Source organism: Nesoenas mayeri (assembly GCF_963082525.1).
Source record: "Nesoenas mayeri genome assembly, chromosome: 1".
In the NCBI taxonomy this organism is placed as follows: Eukaryota; Metazoa; Chordata; class Aves; order Columbiformes; family Columbidae; genus Nesoenas; species Nesoenas mayeri.
Genome location: NC_137541.1, coordinates 74,037,336 through 74,056,734, shown reverse-complemented (window position 1 = coordinate 74,056,734; position 19,399 = coordinate 74,037,336). Strand labels below are relative to the sequence as shown.

The 19,399-nt window shown below is 37.9% G+C and overlaps 1 protein-coding gene across 1 annotated transcript; it reads right to left on the bottom strand.

The window, feature by feature from the left end:
* Window positions 1-1,378: 1,378 nt before the first annotated feature.
* Window positions 1,379-17,631, bottom strand: SHISAL1 (shisa like 1; the record flags this gene model as incomplete). The annotated part of the gene is made up of 3 exons (XM_080363474.1): window positions 1,379-1,706; window positions 8,855-9,068; window positions 17,562-17,631. The coding sequence occupies 3 exons, from the start codon at window positions 17,629-17,631 to the stop codon at window positions 1,379-1,381; spliced, it is 612 nt and encodes a 203-aa protein (XP_080219600.1).
* Between the last annotated feature and the right edge of the window lie 1,768 nt (window positions 17,632-19,399).

Below are 19,399 nucleotides of genomic sequence, written 5' to 3'. Positions count from 1 at the left end.
AAGGAGGGAAGAGGAAGAAGTAGTAAAAAGAACAGTGCTTACAACTGAGCACAGGCAGGTTTCTATCTTAAGTAGCACTGTTAGACCCTTCTGTTTGGAGAAGGCCTGCTAGAAAGGTCCTTAATTCTGATCTGTACTGGATACACCCAGTTCTGGCTACTATGCAAACAACTTACTCTTTCATTGATCCTTGTTCCCAGTTGAACTCTCGCTACCTTTCCTGTTATTAAAAATCTTTGACCCTATTTGCTCTAGATTTACACTTAGAGAGCAAGTTATGAAATAAAAAGACTACTGCTGTCTTCATCATGTCTGCAACACAGTGCTATCCAAAGGTTTCGGATCAAGATCAAAGATGTGGCTTTACACACTCTACAGCTTTGGGAACTGTTGTCACCTTTTTCACCCCATTCATTCTTAGATCACTTTATTTTGCCAAAACTCACCCTTCTGAAATGCTTTTGAAATACACTAGTGGCTCTGTATCCTCTCTGCCCTCTTCCAAATCCTAATGCCAGAGGCATCAAACTCATTTTCACCGGGGGCTGCATCAGCCCCAGGGTTGCCTTCAAACAGCCAAATGTAATTTTAGGACTGTATAAACGTAGTTACGCTGTCTTGCCAAGAAAAAAGTCCCTACCCTTCTTGACACCTTATTCAGAGCATTGTTTTATTCAGCTCTCTTCCTTTGCTTGTGTTTGGTAGAAACAGTCCAAGTTCATGCAATACCATTTTGTCTCATGGCTATCAGTATTTAGTTTCTTCTATTTATATTGTGTGTTCTACCTGCGCCTGAAGTATCCTGTCTCCCATTTGGTCTGGCTTTTTTTTTTTGACAGGTTTTGTTTTGTAGCATTTAACTTTACAGTAGCCTACTTGTGTCACCCTGTCAAATGAGATCAAGCTATGCTTTTTTGGCTATGCATATAAAAAAAACTAACCTGGTTTTTATGTTGTTTCTGTGTCTCATGTCACAAACAGTGTGAAGCTACTTCAGTGTTGCTATTTATACAATCCTTTAAAACCAGACCAACAGATAAATAGATACACAAAGCAACTAGTCTTCCACACGAGATTAAAATTAATTTCATGACTGATGTAGAACAAAGATTTGTAGTTTATTTGTACCACAGAGCTGTAAAGCTATTTAGCACTGAAATACAGCAGCATCCATTTTTCTGAGAACAGTATTAAAAGATGACTTAAGATATTCTGGAGTAAGAAAACACTCAGTAAGACAGTTCACAATATAAAGAATTATGTGCTAGAAATAGCGCTGTTCAGCCTGGATTTGTGGGCACTTCCCAAACACAGGTGAGAGTTTTCAGGCTGCAAAACAGCAGAGTCAAAAAATACGTCACAATATGGCTTAATTTACTTACCAGGCAGATGTACTCTGAAAAGACATCAGGGGTGGGCTTAAAGCATCTCCTTTTAAAGTATGTACTGTCTGTGATGTTTGAGGCTGTGGCTGAGTTTGAGGCTGTGTTTCTGGCTGAGGCTGTGTCTGTACTTGGCTTGGGTCCCGAGCAGGATTAATCCATCGGCTCTGTCCCTGTGTCATCCACTTTCCCTGGATTCCCCACCGTGCCAGGTAAAATTTGCAAATATCATAGTTCATTGAAGAGTAATATAAAAGGTCCAGTACCAGCAAGATCACCACAAAAAAGCCATAGATCCACACTCCTAACAGTGCACTGTAGTTGCTGTGAAAAACAAAGGAGGGAAAACAAAAAAGTAAACTCATATATCAATAATAGTAATTGTGTAAGTTTACCAAGGTTGGTTGTTTCATTAATTATATAAATATAATATAAAGATGGATTAAAAAAACCCAACTTATTCTAAAGCATGTGTAATGAAAAAACATTTATTATTTCAATCTAAATACTGATATTTGCATGACACGGGCTGTTTTTAAAAACCAGGCCTCCCTGTTTTAGGAATATATTATTTATCCCTCTCATCTGTGTATTTCTATCAGCCCATAAATTTGGTGTACAATTAGCTTCAATGCTTTAAAGCGAGACTACTGACATGGCTGATGGCTCCTCTGTCTTATTCTGCAAATCCTCACCCCCAGAGAGTCACCCTGCTGATAGTGATAGGGCATTTATGAGAATGAGGCTTAACCATACAAAAATATGCTGTAATAGTGGAGACCGAGTGGTATCTATACTATTGAAAACACTCACTGCTGACACACATTATAAAACACTTATCTTAAAATACATTTAATGTGCTTGAATTTTCCCTGAATTTAACAACTAACTATTGCCGGATACAGAAGATATTAGTAGAAGTATATGCTTCCAAGAACAACTGCTAAAGATCCCTTAGTTTGCTGGTAATAAATTTAAGAAGGAAGAACATTGATAAGATCATATACAATAGGTTTCACAGGAAGGAAAATAAGTACTATGTTTCACTGTATATGCTGGTGTAGTTATAATGCGTGTGTATATATATATATGTGTGTGTATATATATATATATATATATATATATAGGTAAAGGCCATAAAAATTATCACCTGCTGATATGGTACATGGAGCTGTAACAGATGACTCAAGATATTAAAAGAAAGGAGGGGAAAAAAGGGAGGAGAAGGTGTGAGGGGTGAAGAATTTGGAGATCAGAAAGGGGAAGAAGTGCTGAAGTTCTGCTGGAGATGCAACATAATTAAAAGAAAAATGACTGTCAGGTGTAAACACGGTTTGGATTGGAAACTGTGTTAGTGGGGAGGATGAGGTCAGAAGAGAGGGGAAAGAAATGGGCAAGAATGAGACTGTTAAGAATACACAAAGGCAGCTATCCAGACCTAAGGGCTAATGTGGAAGTATGTGTAGAGGGTCTGTAAAAAAGAGATCAAGCAGAAGGGATACCAGTAAAAATGTCATTACGAAGACAGTCTTGGAAAAAATGATACTGAATGAATAGGTGGGCAATCCCCATCTACGTGAACCTGAACTTAGATGAATAAAACTGAACACACACTCAGCCATGCTCTCCTTCATAGACATGCAGAGAAACTTTGAGGGAATTGTATTTTATCAGAATATTGATCAAAAATGGAAATGCTGTGAGAAGAAAGAAGGCTGAAAACACATATTACAGACACAAGCCAGAAAGATATTCTGACATTTTTAAAAACATGCCTTTTTGGATCTAAAACATTTCAAGTCTCTGCTTTGAACTTTCATTTCCATTTAAACTTTTGTATGACTTTCATGTTATACTTAAAAAAAAAAAATAAAAATCAGGATTTGAAGCAGGAAATCAGATAAGAAATCAGTATTTTTATTTCTGTGTTGCTGCCCATCAACACTTAAAGAGACTGATTCTCCTCTCCAGGGAATGATTTTTCCAGTACACTTACATTAAGTGAGGTTCTATAGCAAATAACTGTTAAGTAACTAGAGGAAGGTCAGACATGTTAACAGGTCCCTTCCTGTGTACCTTTAGACTATGCAAGCCCAGGATTTTCAAAAAAGTTCAGTAAATCTCCATGAGGATTAGAAGTAGGCAAAATACATTGCTTCTGAAAGCTCTTAGCTCAAGAGTCTTGGCTTTACTGAAGACTTACACGTCTGCCTAACTTCACACAACAGTGTGTAGACCTTTGTAATGCATTAAGATCTTTGCAGTCCAGGCACTTGAAAATATAACAGGGCCTGGTTAATCCAGGCTTCTCAGCAGTGCTACTCTTGACTTTCAGTGGATTTATTCCTATTGGGGTAAACTCTTCTATTTTCTGCTAATATCAATAAAAGGGAAGCGTAGGCTGGAAAAAACAGGAAGAAATCCACTGTAACAAATCTTGTTCTCCATCCCTGATGCCAACAGGATCCATTTTACAAATAGGTGAGCTGTATTTGATCAATAGTAAGAATGGAAATATTAAAAAACATGTTATTTTTGTTTTGGCAACATGAGGGTAGGAACACTTCTTATAGTTAACTCAAAATAATTTGTTTGTATTTTAGGTGTTCAGTTTCACCCGTCAAAATTTTGGTTACTGAAATTTAGAGCTATTTTGAGTGATCCAATTTAAAGCAACAATTTATTAATCATGCCATATGTGAGTTATCCATCTGCTCCTTCTGAATAACATCTGTTTCTCACAAGTACAAAAATGAAAGATTGCTTTATTTTAACAGACAGTAGGACAACAGCACTATCAAAAGGGCCTTGTGAAACACCACAAGCAAAATTAATAAGTAGTATGTTTTGTACATAAAGGGAAATTCCACGCTTTGATGTTTTCTGTTTCTCAGACTATTAAGATAGCAGAAAATATTGATTTTGCTGATGGCTACTACTTGTAGTAAAAATTAAAACTTCCCTACAAATTAAGATGATGTCTTAATTAGAAAATAAACAATCTTACTTGCACTGAATAACAGTAAGGCCAGAGGCATAGAAAAAAAATGGGAATAAAAAAACTCCTAGGACTTGCTTTGATTCTACCAAGATTCAAATTATAAGTGTTTGTTCCTTCACAGGGATAATCAAGTATAAGTTCTTTTGGTATGGTTGTATCTCCCCTCCCCTTCGCCAGCTGGAAACCTTGCCTTGACCTGCCCTTCTAGTGCTCTTGCCCCTTCCAATCAGTCATTTTGAAGCTTTCTGTTTAGGTTCAACATGAGGTTTATCAATATAACACTGAAAGTTACTTCAAAAGCCATGATGCCCAGTCCTCTGCTGCTGCTGGCACACAAAAATGAAAGCGAAATCTGGAGTAAAAGTTACATGACGATTTCCTTTTACCTTCTCTGTGAAACTGGAGAATTCACAGACCTACCAGAAAAGCTTAGTGCCTCATTATTTTAAGATACTTTGTCTTCTATAGAAATATGATGTATACATGGCATAGCCTTGATATGAAGCCCACTTTTGTAAATTGAAAGATCTGCTCTGACTTCAGGGAGCCTTGAATTGGGCTCTCTGAGAAGAAGAAGTACTTCTATCGTCCATCTCCTCCTAGTCCATCTACAGAATCCTGCTTAGATTTATCTAACATCCCTACACACAAATGAAGACAGGTTTTTGTTTTTGTTTGTTTGTTTGTTTTTTAAAGTATCATTCTTACCCATACGATTCCTTCCATCTAATTCATTAACTTTTTGAGATAGATGACAAGCAGGTTAGGACAAGGCTACATTTTTTTTTAGAAGAGTTTGTTGTTTTTTATGTGCAGCACATGCGCAGAAAATAATTCATTTGGGAATTCAGGCTTAAAAAAAACAACAAATCAAAACAATTGCAGCAGAATTCTACAGCTGCAGAGTTTAAATGTGGGCAGATGGCCATGGAAACTGTTTCTTTGCCTATTCTCCTTAAAAGCGGCTGTTACTTGCAGTAGTAACACTTTTTAAGTGTTGCCCCCAGGAAACACAAGCTGACACCCTTGGCAAATGCCTTGGTACTTCTAACACTGAGGAAATCTGTGTAGTTTTTGCATAGACATTTTAGATTTTCCTATTTTGTCTTTACTATAATCTCAAGGCCTTTGCCCAATCTTGTGTTTTCCTGCAGAATCTGTTACTGTAGTATCTAAGAGGTCTTCCCTGCTAAATTATATTTTTTTGCAACAGTTGGTAGTAGAATTGACTTTTTTTTTTTTTTCCTTTATTGTAAATATGACTTTCTTGGAGATCTTTAAGCAAATGCCAGCTCTGCAGGGGACATGCTGCACATAGAGAAAGATAGTGTTATTCTACCCTTGTGTTGCTTTTGGTGCAATGTTGTAGCGTGGCGTGCAAAAGCCATTCAGCCCTGAAAAACTGGAATAAGAGATAAGGAAAAACATGGATGCATTACAGAGTGCCATAACACAGTTCCAGTATCAGATAAAGGACCCCCAGCATAGTACTATTGCTAATAATCCACCAAAATATGCATAATAGAAAATCAAAGAGTGCACGAATACTAGATTCAAGTGAACACTGCTTTTTAAGAACAGTTAAACAACTTATTAGAGAAAGTTTTACAGAAAAATACTTTGGGTGGTAGAATTTCTCTTGTCTGTTAAACATCACTGGTATTTCTATTTTCAATACTAAATGAATTGCTCACGTTCAAAAATATTACAGACCAATTAATCTGCATGATTGCAAAGATATAATAGCCTAGCATTCTGCACTTATCAAAACATAGGGATCTTTAGTTATAGTAACGGCAAAAACGTAAATAAACTTCGCTATATTGTGTGACTATATAAGACAAATGCATTTTTTTCAGCTGTGTCATGACAAAGAAGTCACAAATCACTAATTTTTTCCCCTCAACTGTATTATAAACCAAGAAATTTGTTTTGATGATCACAAGAATGGCTGGGGGGGGGAAATAAACCAAATAAGAATATTGAAATAAATCAAATAATAATATTGAATCATTCTTCCCTGAAAAGTATAATCCTTTTTTTTTTCAGTTCATTGCTGTTCCCATATCCTAAATCATCCTCCCCAGCCACAGTACAACAGATTCCATCAGAAACTTTTTCAGTGGTGTGTGAAATTAAATCTAAACAAAGAGCTGATTTTGTTATTGTAAAGTGAACCCTGGATGAATGAGAACCCAAATAAAGTTAAATTATTGTATATGTTAAATAAAATCAGACTGTGTTAAATAAGATGCTTTTTACAATAGTTTTAATGTAGACATCTAGGCTTCACTCTTTCTGCCCCTCCACAATACGGACATTATCAAGAGGTTTTCTAATGACCTCAGTGAGCCCAGGGTGAGAAGATCTCTCTCCTGATCTCACTACATTTGTGGAGTTTTAAGTAGAAATTTAGCACCTTTTCATTTTCCTGGCCCTAACTGATTTATTGAAAGTGATGTATCAGGAAATTACAAAAAGGCTATACCGGTGCCACTCTTGCATTTCTCTAAGCTACATCTCCAGAAGCTTTTTATTGTATTTAGCATGATTTTGCATACCTTGGCAAAAGACCAGCACATAGCACACGTGTGTACACATACAGATGTGAGTGGACATGCAGCACATGCAGGAGGCAGAGAAATGTTCTACATCCCAGGGCATATTTTGCAGTCAGACTGTACCTGTTCCTTTGTGCATGTCTGCTTTGGAAAATGGCTGATTGCCTTGTCTTTTTCAGGTTGTTGGTGAAAGGAAGAACAGAAGGGCCTTACCTTGGTGAGCTCTAGCCATGGCTTTACAGAGTAGCTGCTGAGACACTGGAAAAAGCCTGAAGCATTGGCTTGCTACTTGGCTGAATTACAATTTGCCAGTAGCATCCCAGACTCTGTGATGAAGCTGCCTGTTAGGCAGACTGGGCTGCTCAGCAGTGTTGGTGCTGGGTTTATGGAACAGTAAAGGAAGAATTAGAGCAAATTCGCTGTGCGCAAAACAGAGAACTGGAAAAGTGTGGGGAAAATAGCCACGCTAGTCCACTCTTGAGACTCTTGTTTCATCACTCTGAGCATGACTGTTTCTGTCTTTGTCTGCGACTACATGCATAGCCCTTCTGTACTGAGAGTCCTGTGAGGGCCTCTCTTCAGGCAGGCATTCAATTCCTGCTGTGGTAGCATGGTCATCCCAGTAAATAAATGAGGAGCACATTCTACTTTTACCATGGAGTGTACGTAGAGTATGCCTTGCATGGGGGCACTGGGACACATGATGAGGCTATGGTATAAACTCCATCAGGTTACCTAGAGACACGTGCATTGGCAGAGCTGGGAAGTCCCAGGTGAGGGTGTTACCAGTTTCTAAGTTGTCCAGATCGCACAAAGGGTGAAGAAAATGGGTGGCCTTTCATGGGCCTGTTAGGCTTGAAGTATGTCCCCAGTATTCTGTGTGATACGTTCTCCTGGTGTTCACAGAAGCACTACAAGGCCAGGGCAAGGAAATTTCACCTCAAGGCCACAGCTGCACATTCAGTAACAAGACAGTATAGGTGCACATTGATTTTATATTAGTAGAGTCTATTTTATCTTTCTTTTATACTACACAGTACACAGATTTCTTCATACTAGGTGACTGTCACTTTAATGCCCATAAAGTTAGAGAATGCAACTTCTACATCTATGCAAGATTTAAACTTCTCTGGGCAGAGCTGTATGAGGGGTGGTTGTTAAGGAAGATAAGATTTTGCTGAATCCATAAACTGTCTGCTGCTGGATGCAGTTAAAAGAGCCACTATCAGTATTTCAGCACCATAGTCTCCTAGCAGACTTACACCTGCTTCCATAGGAATGAATGACAACACAACAACTGACTTTTGCACCGCAGAAGAAAATGCTAAAAACCATGTTCTTTAGAAGAAAAGTTATTGACATTTACCTGAGAGGATAGGCCCCAGCAGTACATGGGAGTGTCCCAGGGTAAGGAGACCACACAATGTTGGTGTATAAGCAAATACATTCTGTTCCCCAAGGTCAGTGATTACAAGAGATTTATGTTCAAAACATGAGAGATTCAAAATAGTACATTTGTGTTGATATGGGAAATGTCAGCTCACTCCTTCTCTCCCCTACAGACAGCTTTGAGGTTTATTTTTACTGATACACATTTAAACATAATTTAGATCAGACTGGGATCAGGAGAGAAACTTTTGTAACTTTTATATGTAACTTTATATTTGTTACATTTATCTGAAACTTTTACATACATGCTCTCTTAGCAATGTTTATAGTTCATGTCAAAGCAAAGAAAGAAAAGCTGAAATTTCCTTTCTTTTAGGAGTTCGCTAACAGCAAAAACCTTCTAGTAATGTTTCTCCATATGTGCAATTGTGCTAATTGCTTCCACCATTAACTACACCTTAGACTATGTTATTAGACCAGGAACAGTTTGGGGAAGAGTACTTTAAAACTCATTTACTTACTTATGCATATATCCATCTGCGTTCCCTGTTAAGTTCATCTGCATAACAGTCTGAAATTCTGTCTCATTGCAGCAGTATTTAAATACTGTGTTGTTATGGTGACAGCAAAAGATGTAAGATTTATTGTCAGAAAGACGGGGGCAGTGAAAACCAAAGTGGTAGCGACCTTTGTAGTCCGTATATGGCTCACAGACCCGAAAATGTGCAGACAACACTGTAAAACAAAGAACAATATTGGCTTTGTGAGTCACTTGTGTTATCTGTATTTTATGAACTATAATTTTCATTGGTTAAGCTTAAACAATTGTTGTTTGATTTCTGAAAAAACATTAATATTTCAGAACTTTCAACATCATAACATTTAGTACTAAAAGATTTCTATATTTGGCCTCTTGTATTTTGACTTTTATTGTTACTATGTTTCTGATTAATATTATTTCTTTTAATAGAAGAGAAGAAATGCCCTCCATGCGAGGAAGCACAAAAATATTTAGGGAAACATTTTCATACTGCTGTTACAAATATATGGATATCCAGAAAGACCCAGTGATGTTCACATTTGGTTCTCCTGGGGTGACTTGTTGGATGGCACTCAATTTACAGTCACTGTTCTTGACAGAAAAGTATCTTCTCTACTGTAAAGGTCATTAATTGATAAGGATTATTCTTCCAGAAACTAATTACAAAACAGTATAACAGATCTGAACAGCTTTGAATTTGAAATAGATAGAATTAATAGAAATACAGCTATTCCTGGGAGTTCTTACATTTCTTTATTAAATTATCATGTAATGTGTTTATTACATCTCTGAGAACATTTTTACAGGAATATGTCACACTGATTTCACCTTCACTTTTCCTGAAGGGAATAAAAAAAAAAAAAAAAATGAGAGTGGGAGAAAGAGGAGAGAGGGGGAGAAGAAAGAGGAGAGAGGGGGAGAAGAAAGAGGAGAGAGGGGGAGAAGAAAGAGGAGAGAGGGGGAGAAGAAAGAGGAGAGAGGGGGAGAAGAAAGAGGAGAGAGGGGGAGAAGAAAGAGGAGAGAGGGGGAGAAGAAAGAGGAGAGAGGGGGAGAAAGAGGAGAGAGGGGGAGAAAGAGGGATGCTCTCCATATATATTGTTTGAATGCAGACTTGAGGCTGACTGTTGTGTGGTGACAGTCACACAGTGGTTACATGTACATGCTAAAACTGTGAGCAGATGCAAACTCTCTGACTATGCTTTAAGTCTACAAGTTGCAGACAGCTCTGACTTGGAAGCTGTGCAATCATCTTAGTTCTCCTGAGCTAATAAACCATGCAGAGGAGCAGGGTATAGATCCTTTCCAGGACAGTGATAGGCAACTGCACATGAATTTCTGGTTCATCTGAAAAGTCTGGTAAGAAAAAAAACCCTACAGCCAATATTTGGCTCCACATCCTGCCAACATTTTAAATGATTTATAGTTTGTATTATAGCAGGCATCATGTAGAACTACATGAACCCCCAAAGGCTTTACACTCTAAGGAAAGTGAAATGTAGAAGTCAAGAGTCTGAACACTCTTAGCAGTGAAATGCTTTGACTCTGCTTAGAGAACACAACAATGCTGTGGGTAGCTGCACTTCATAAGGTTACACCAATTAATAAAGCCCTTTCCTGAACTCTCTCCAGCAGCTTCATCTCCCTCTTGTACTGAGAAGCCCAGAAATGGACACAGCCCTCCAGCTGTGGTCTCACCAGTGCTGAGAGGAAGGATCACCTCTCTCGACCTACTGACAGCACTCCTACTAATGCAGCCACAAAGGCAAAGAGATTTCCAGCCAGCTGGCCCCCAGCACATACTGGCACCTGAGGCTGCTCCTCCCCAGAAAGGTACAGGCCTTGGCACTTCCCCTTGTTGATCTTCACGAGGTTCCTGTGAGCCCATTTCTCCAGCCTGTCCAGGTCCCTGAGTAGCAACAACCCTGTGGTCTATCAGCCACTTCTCCCACTTCCCCACGAACAGGAAACTTGCTGAGGTTGTAACCTGTCCCGTCCTAATTTTAGTTTTAACTATGTATCATTTGTTTTGGGAAAAGTTACATTTAGAAAATAAGGGAAGAGACGTGGCATGGGAGAAATTCACAAACAGACCTTCAAATAGAACTTTTAACTAATTATTTGATTTATAACAAGAACAGGAGCCTCATTCAGTTACTTAATACAGGTCTCCAGTACCACCTAAGACTTCCCTAGGCTGTTCTGTCTGGTATATCCAGCTTTCGGTGGAGGAGTTGCAAGTCTCTTGTAAGTCTGGTGTACACATGGATGATCTTGGCCAAGTCAAATGGCATTAGATGTACATGGTTAGGCACTAATAAAAGTCTCTAAGTGTTTGATATCGACTTGCAAGGGTGCATTACATGCATTACAATGTGTGTAGTTGTACTGGTCATTATTACTACCAGAAAAGGTGAGTCCATCCCTGATTCCAACAAATGGGAAGTAAGCCTTATTAGTGGACCACATAAATGCCAGTGAAGGGGTAGCCTTCATAGTGCAGCACTGCACTTCCAACAGTGATGTTTATCCATGGTATTTTTATTTACAGTATCCAGCAGAAGAGCATCCATCTATCTATCTATTCCCCCTCTGATAAATGGCCAGCCTCAGGTGCTTCAAAGGAATATATGTATGTGCTATATCAAAAAAGCTGTGCAATAAACTCTCTAGCAAGAAAAATGTCATTCCACTCTTCTCTTTTAGGCATTACTTATGTTCTGAAAATTTGTGTTCTGGGCTTTTCTCCCCAGCTTGTCCATTGTTCTCCCTATCCAGCTGAAGGATAACTTTCACTGAACCTACAGATTTTTTAATCAGAATAAGATGGCTTAATGAGTGTGATTCTTCAGTTGCAGCCATGGAGAAAATATAACTGAACTGAACTGATCAGTTTGACAGTTCCCACTTTTTAGCCATCTTGTCTTACTCCTTAGTTGGAATATCTGTACTTTGATTATATCAGCTGCTCCTAGGAAGCAAAATTTTCTTCTTTGGTACTTGCAAAGACTCAGAGTGTAACAAAAATTTTGTTTATCATGCATTATCAGCAGAATAGTTGTTTTTTCATAATGCAGGTATAATGCCTTTTATGGCTAAATATATATTAACTTGTTTTTCCTTTTAAAAGTTACGTTATTACAACTACTTACAGGTTAGTAATTTTTGAAGGCCTCAGTATAGATGGTGGCTTCGAGTTTGGGACATTTTAATGGAAGATATTTATTGCTGGAACTAGCTTTGCAAATAACAGGATAGAAAAAGTGTAATTTTTTGTATGTTATTATTACAACTTAGCTTAGATGAATTACGTCTGTGTTAAGCTACTACAATGAACTGCAGCCTGCAAGGTTATATCTGACTTGTACATTCATCTAGTGCAAGTTATAAAAGTTAAAACTAGTGCTTTATATTTCATAAGCAATTGAATATTTCCATACTTCCAAAATTATTCAGTGCTTTGAGAGAGACATTGCACTGTGAGAATGCACTACAGGGCTATAGGACCCTGAGAAGTTTAGCTTCCTTGTCACTACAAAGTGGTTTACCTAAGAGCACATGTGAAAGTGCCCTCTGATCCCTATATGGATTCTTTTCCCGTTTTAAGAGGACAACAAATCCCAAACTTCTTTGGGGATGAAAACTGGAGGAGGGATGACTACAGAATGGAGAATGAAGATAACATCAGGTCAGAGGAGGAGTGATGTCTGTAATAAAATGTAGTCCTAAACAAATCCTTAAATAGTAAAATGTGTGTTAGTGATTAAAATAAAAGCACAAATAAGAGCATAACATGATGATTGAATTACAGTCTGAATTTGGTAGTCAGTGTGTGGTGGGTTAACTCTGGTAGGCAGCTCAACACCACAAAACTGGTTGTTCACTCCCCCTCCCAGTGGGATAGGTGAGAGATTCAGAAGGGCAAAGAATGAAAATTCATGGGTTGAGATAAAGACCTTTTAATAAATGAGTAATAAAAAAAAAACCCAAACCAAACAACAACAACCCACAAGTGATGCTAAAGCAATCAATCACTCACTGGCAGACTGAAAGAATCACAGAATCATTTCAGTTGGAAGAGACCCTCAGGATCTTCAAGTTCGACCATAACCATTACCTAACCTAACTCTAGCACTAAACCATGTCCCTAAGAACCTTGTTTAAATGCCTTTTAAACACCTCCAGGCATGGTGACTCCACCACTTCCCTGGTCAGCCTGTTCCAGTGCTTCAAAACCCTTGCCGTGAATAAGCATTTCCTAATATCTCCTCCCCTGGTGCAACTTGAGGCCATTTTCTCTTGTCCTATCACTTGCTACTTGAGAGAAGAGACCAACACCCTCCATGGTCCAAACTCCTTTCAGGGAGTTGTAGACAGCAATGAGGTTTCCCCTCAGCCTCCTTTTCTCCAGGCTGAACAGCCCCAGTTCCCTCAGCTGCTCCTCATCAGACTTGTGCTCCTGGCCCCTCACCAGCTTCGTTGTCCTTCTGTGAACTCTCTCCAGAACCTCAATGTCTTTACTGTAGTGAGGGGCCCAAAACTGAACACAGCATTCAAGGTGAGGCCTCACTATTGCAGAGTTCAGTGGCACAATCATTTCTCTAGTCCTGCTGGCCACACTATTCCTCATACACACCAAGATGCTGTTGGTGTTTTTGGCCAGCTGGACACACTGCTGGCTCATGTTCAGCTGTCTGTCAGTGAACACCCCCAGATCCCTTTCTGCCAGGCAGCTTTCCAGCCACTCTTCCCCAAGCGTGTAGCGCTGTCTGGGGTTTTTATGTCCAGCCAGTCCCCAAGCAATTTTTGAACAAACTTCCACCCCAATTTCATTGCTGAGAATGCCATTATATGGCATGGAATATCACTTCGGCTAGCTCAGGTCTGCTGTTCCAGTCATGTCCCCTGCCAGGCTCTTGCCTACTCCCAGCTTCCTGGATGGGGTGCTCAATCAGAAATACAGGTGGCCTTGACCCTGTGTAAGGGCTGTACAGCAATAGCTAAAATACTGGCATGTTACCAACACTGTTTTGATCACCAGTCTAAAAGACAGCACCATATGGAATGCTGTGAAGAAAATTAACCCCATCCCAGCCAGACCTAGTACACAGTGGAAAAACTTTATCAGTTTATTGTAATCTCTGTAATTTTACTTGCTGTCTTTGCTTCTCTGAAAATCACATTTGTAATAAAAAAAGTGAATTTTTTTTGAAGTATTTTCCCTGACAATAACCCTGCTTATGTCCTGAGGATTAAGGAGTCTAATTTCTACAGAAATACTTTGGATAAAAGTATTGTACCTGAAATGCTCTTAAGTTGTGTGTTGCAAAGATGGCAGCTGTTTCTGAGGTGAAGTTGCATGTGCATATTCTAATATTATTTTTGAAAAGCATTACTGAACAGGTAAGTGATACAGATGCTCCTGTCTCTGTTCTTCCTAATTTTGAGAGGAGAATATTCTGTTATTCTCTACCTATTCACAGTTAGAGATTTGTGTAATGCTGATTAAATTTTTAATCTAGCTACTAATTTTAAGTCCCAAGGCTTTCAGAATGTCTGGTGTTTATAAGCTTTCCATATGGATCCACAGAAATATTCACATGTATGCATTTTACTTAGTATGATGCCAATCATTTGAGATCCTCTGATAATTTTGCTATAGGGATGTTCATTTCCTACTTTCAAGAAAAAAATATACTGTAACGTGCAAATAATCTGACAATTTTTGCTTGTTAATGTAAGCCTTGCTGTCATCCCTGATTTTATAAATGTGTTTCAATTCAAATGCTGGAAATTAAATCTAAGAATTAAGGTGGTCTGAAAGGGTATTCTTCTAGCATGACTACATGCAGCTCCTTCCTTTAGTATGCATTCCTTGTGCAGCCAGTACAAATAGTAAGTGTTTAGAAATCCTAAAATTGCATGCCATTGCGATCTTGATATTATTGAAATAAAAATCAGCCTTAAGTTTCAGTATTCTCAATCCATTTTTTTTTCTTAAAAGGAGCCATAGCCTAGCTACTTTGAACTGAAGCCTTTCTTTTCAGCGTTGTCTCTAATGCAAGAGCATTTTGCCCACATTAGGCAACAGCATCTATTTCCTGACCACACAACTAATGCTGCCAAACTTCATCCTCACACTGAGCTATGACCTCAGTATCTCACCACACCTTTGCTCCACTGCCACTGTAGCTGCTTCTCCTTGTCTGAGACAACGAAGACCAGGTTCTGAAAGCAGCTGCTCTGGGAATGTTTCTGTTACTTGTGCCCTTACTTTCATCCTTCCTCTGGAGCCAGTGAAAGTTATGCTTCCAATTGTTAAGAGCAGTTTTCAACCATGTAAAAAGATTTTAGAAATTTAGTATTAAGATTGTAAATCTTGGTATATCAAAGATTTGGAAGCAAAGCATAGATTTACAGACTTCTGTCTGAGAGTTTAAGGAACTCAAAAGGAGTCTTGCCATTAGATTTTCGTTTCAGCTCTGTTTAAAGATGATGTTCATGTCATTCCAGCGACAGTAGCATCCTTTTTCCCCCTTGTCATTTTGGCTGCATAAAGCCAGTAGTTTTCCTTTATGGAAGCTGACCTCTCTTCAATTAAAAAACACAAAACAAAACAAAAAAACTTCACGCTGGTTGCAAAATAATAACTAACAAATTTAATCCTGTAAAATATGTGTGAATTAGCAATGACCTAAAACCACTCCTACAGATGCCAGTAGTAAAATTCCCCAAGGAGCAGAGTTAGGCTGGCATGAAAGACTTGTGATGATTTCAAATTAAGCCTGTACTCTAGATGCTAATAACTGCTGTCAGATAATAAAATACTAATAGCCAAGGAGCAACAGAAGTTAAGGAACACATTTACAAAGATAATAGTTTGTGGTGTTAATAGATAAATTATGGAAGAAGTAAAAGCTATACATAATTAGTTTCAAATAAAAATGCTGTATTTCAGGGACAGTATTTTCTTCTAAGAGAAAAAAAAAATATCAGAACACTTGCTTTATCTTTGGATTTGAGAGAGTAAGTGTGTATAGGCAACAGTGGCTGACTACTTCTATTGGCACACATGGTGTAATTCCAGTGTCCCAGTCAACTGGAACAAAGATGTTTCTATTTTATATGGTTGGAAAAGTGGGATATCAGTAAGTCTCTAGTAGAAGTCCCCTGTAAAGAATGATAAAGGCATAAAAACTTAACAAAAAACAACAGAAGAGACTGGAGCAGCTGGAAAAGTTTTATGATGTTCGACCACTGAGATACATTCACTGAAGTCTTGAATAACTTGTTTCATTCATCCACCAGGGACATAGCTTTCTGACATGACTTTAAACCAGAAAACAACAAGGAAGCTGCTAGAACCCCTGTGCCTGATGCTAGCACATGGGAGGAGGGCAGTGACATAACTAGGGATGCAGCACCGTACGTAGGGATATCAGTGGAAGGACTCTAAAGGAAAGTTTTAAGATCAGGCAGAGAAGTAGTCTAGTTGATAACGTTAAACTTTGCTAGAGAGGGGACTGTGCCAGCTACAGCTAAATAATGAACTATCATTAGCAAGAATCAACTTGAACACTTGAAAACAAGCAATGAGACTGTGGGCAACAAAACACACTTGAACTAAGTGATGAGGATCTAAGACTAAATATTATAAGCATTAGGCAGACAGGCAGACAGAGTAGTAACTACTCTTACTGGAGCACAAGGATACTTTAAGATAGATAATGCCTGTTAAAGTTTTAAGTATGTTGTTTAGGGATATGATGTAGTACCAGGGAATAAGGATCAGTGATGTAAAAAAAAAAAAATAAATCTGTTTGGATTAAAAAGCACTTCAAGTATGGAGGACAAAAGAGGTTGTACTGAGAGTTAAAAACTCATAGGATCAAATCTACCTGGACTAAGAACCCTTTTTTTTTTTCAGTATTCATTCATCATTACAGAAGACCTTAATGTCATAGATAACTCCTGAAGAATGAATGCAACTAATAATCACAGCATTTGACTAATTCTCCATCTAACAGCTGTCAGATTTCTGCACAAATCCTTTCTGTGTGCTAATAGCAAATATCTAGGGTAGATATACCAAGCGTCAGGACAAAAATCTTTGGAACCACTCCCTGGTCCAGTTAATTATTTAGATTCAGGGAAATAACAATGTTTGCATACCATGATGTAATGCATTTTTCTTTTAAATACATGTAAGAGAAGTTACATTATATCTAACATGTATTCATCTCAAGAATAGCTGAATTTCCAAGTTCAGTCCTTCATGTGCTTACATACTCATGTGTGAACATACGAAAATACACAATTGCAACATGACTTGCTCTGTTTCCAATAGACTGTCATTTAGCGAAATGACTAGATCGTATGGTGGTGTAGAGCTTGCTTTTTTCATTTAGATGAGTTGAAAAAATAGCATATCTAAACAGTAGCTTTGTTTCTTTTAAATTTTCAGCCTGCTTTACCATGTCAGCATCCCACCATCTTTTCATTTTAAACAGAATTTTCAACTGCATTTCAAAGTCCAACTTTCATTTCTTAAATACGAAGATGCTTTATGTATTTATTACTTAATTAACAATCATCTGATCTTTTTTGCAGGAACCCAGTATTAAACTGCAATTAGATTTTCCCTGGGGCACACATCAATGAAAGATAAATTTGAAGTATAAAAAAGTTACCTGCTGACAAGAGTAATGAAAGCAGAACCATCAGCACATTCAAGGAATGTTGACCACAACTTGTCATCATTGGCTTTCATTGGTCCATTAGAGAATTACCTGTTTGACAAGATGCAACATCATGGTTAAGTGTCTATTTCATCACATTTGCATTGTTCAAACTTGTACTTACCCACAAAGCTTTGGTAAAAATGAGATGGCTTCACACAATAAGAAAAAACACACACACAAAAAAACCCCAAAACAAAAAACAAACTTTTTTTTTTCTGGACTTAGAAGTGAAATAAATTTTTCTTTCCATGATTTCATTAACATTCCTTTCTCATTTCACCATGAACGTACACAGCTATTTACATACTTTTCACTAAGCCAGAGTAGAGATGAATCATGTAAAGTCTTTATTGGATATTCACACATTCCCTGTAATTTACTTTCAGCAAAACTATGCTTGTTTTACTGTCACAAGAATGGGCTGTTGTATTAAGCTTTTAAGGACTAGAGGGATATAAACGATATAAAAATAAATGGTCTGCTTTGAAAGTCAATCTGTTTTACCCCATTAGAGGGTGCAGTCGTTCAGAAAGTGGGTCGATCAACTGAGATGGTTGGAAACATTTCAAAAAAACCCCCGTTGTTTCATTAGAATCAGAGCATTTAATGGGATTATTATTTCTTGTTTTCCTAGAAATGAGAGTGAGATATGCAGTTTGGCTGGCACTCATCATAAAAAGCCTATCCTAGTTTTTTTTTTGCAAAACAGGCCCACAACAGGGTGAGTCCAAATGCATCTTATATCCATATGGACTCAAACGTCACCAGCTGCAAATTCTACAGCTCTAGCAGAGGCTCTTTCCTAATGCAAGTGTCATCCACAACATCAGCAGGAATGTCTGGTACCCTATCCTGTTGTTGCTAATGCAGACCAACACTCGACATAAAAGGTCTTCAGCATCCTGAACTCACATTGACATTAGAAATAATAAAGAAGTAATTTTTTGGCTTGTACAACAACACTGGGAACTTGTGCTGTAAACCAGAAAGCCTAGGTGGTGCTGCTGGAAGCTGGTGGGGTGAGTTTAATTCTTGGGTTGTTAAAATTGGAAGCAATTTGGAAAAAAGAAAGGAAAATAGCACTTTATGTAAAAAATTACACTGTTGTTTCTGACAGCTCAAGAGCAACATGATGCCAAACATTTAAGAAATCAGTGCTGTATCATATAAATACCAGATAGGTGTCTACTGTAATCTAGCGGATCAAATTAAAATCCTGAAACAATTGTGCCTGCATGTAACAAAAGGGGAGGGGAATTTTTCACTGACAAAAAATGGTGCATCCAGTACAAGTAGATTCTCTAAGAAGTCATGCTAGCAAATGAAAAAAAACCTCACCAGATCACAAAGGTAAAAATCAGTGGTAAATTTTGTACAAGAAATCATGACAGTTTATACTGTTATCTGGAAGCATGATTAACATCCAAACAACTGTATTTGTAGGCTTAAAATAAGTCAGTTCTTAAGTCAGTTCTTCCAAGGGGACAACAATTAGAAACCATAACACCATGAGGACAAAAACTGCAGAAAATTTGAATGCTAATTAAGAATATTTCTCTAAGTTTCAATCCTGTTTGAAAAAGACACCACCTTTTTTTCAGAGGGAATATCATATTAATTAAAAGCACCAAGCAGATTTGATGTTAGAATTGTGTAAGAAGGAATAACATTGAATATAAACCAGAGGTTAAGAATGTAGGAGGTTAATAAAGAAAAACAGATAAAAAGGACAAGCTCTTACCAATATTGTTAGGAATAAAAGGAATAAGATTTTTCCTGAGTAAAAC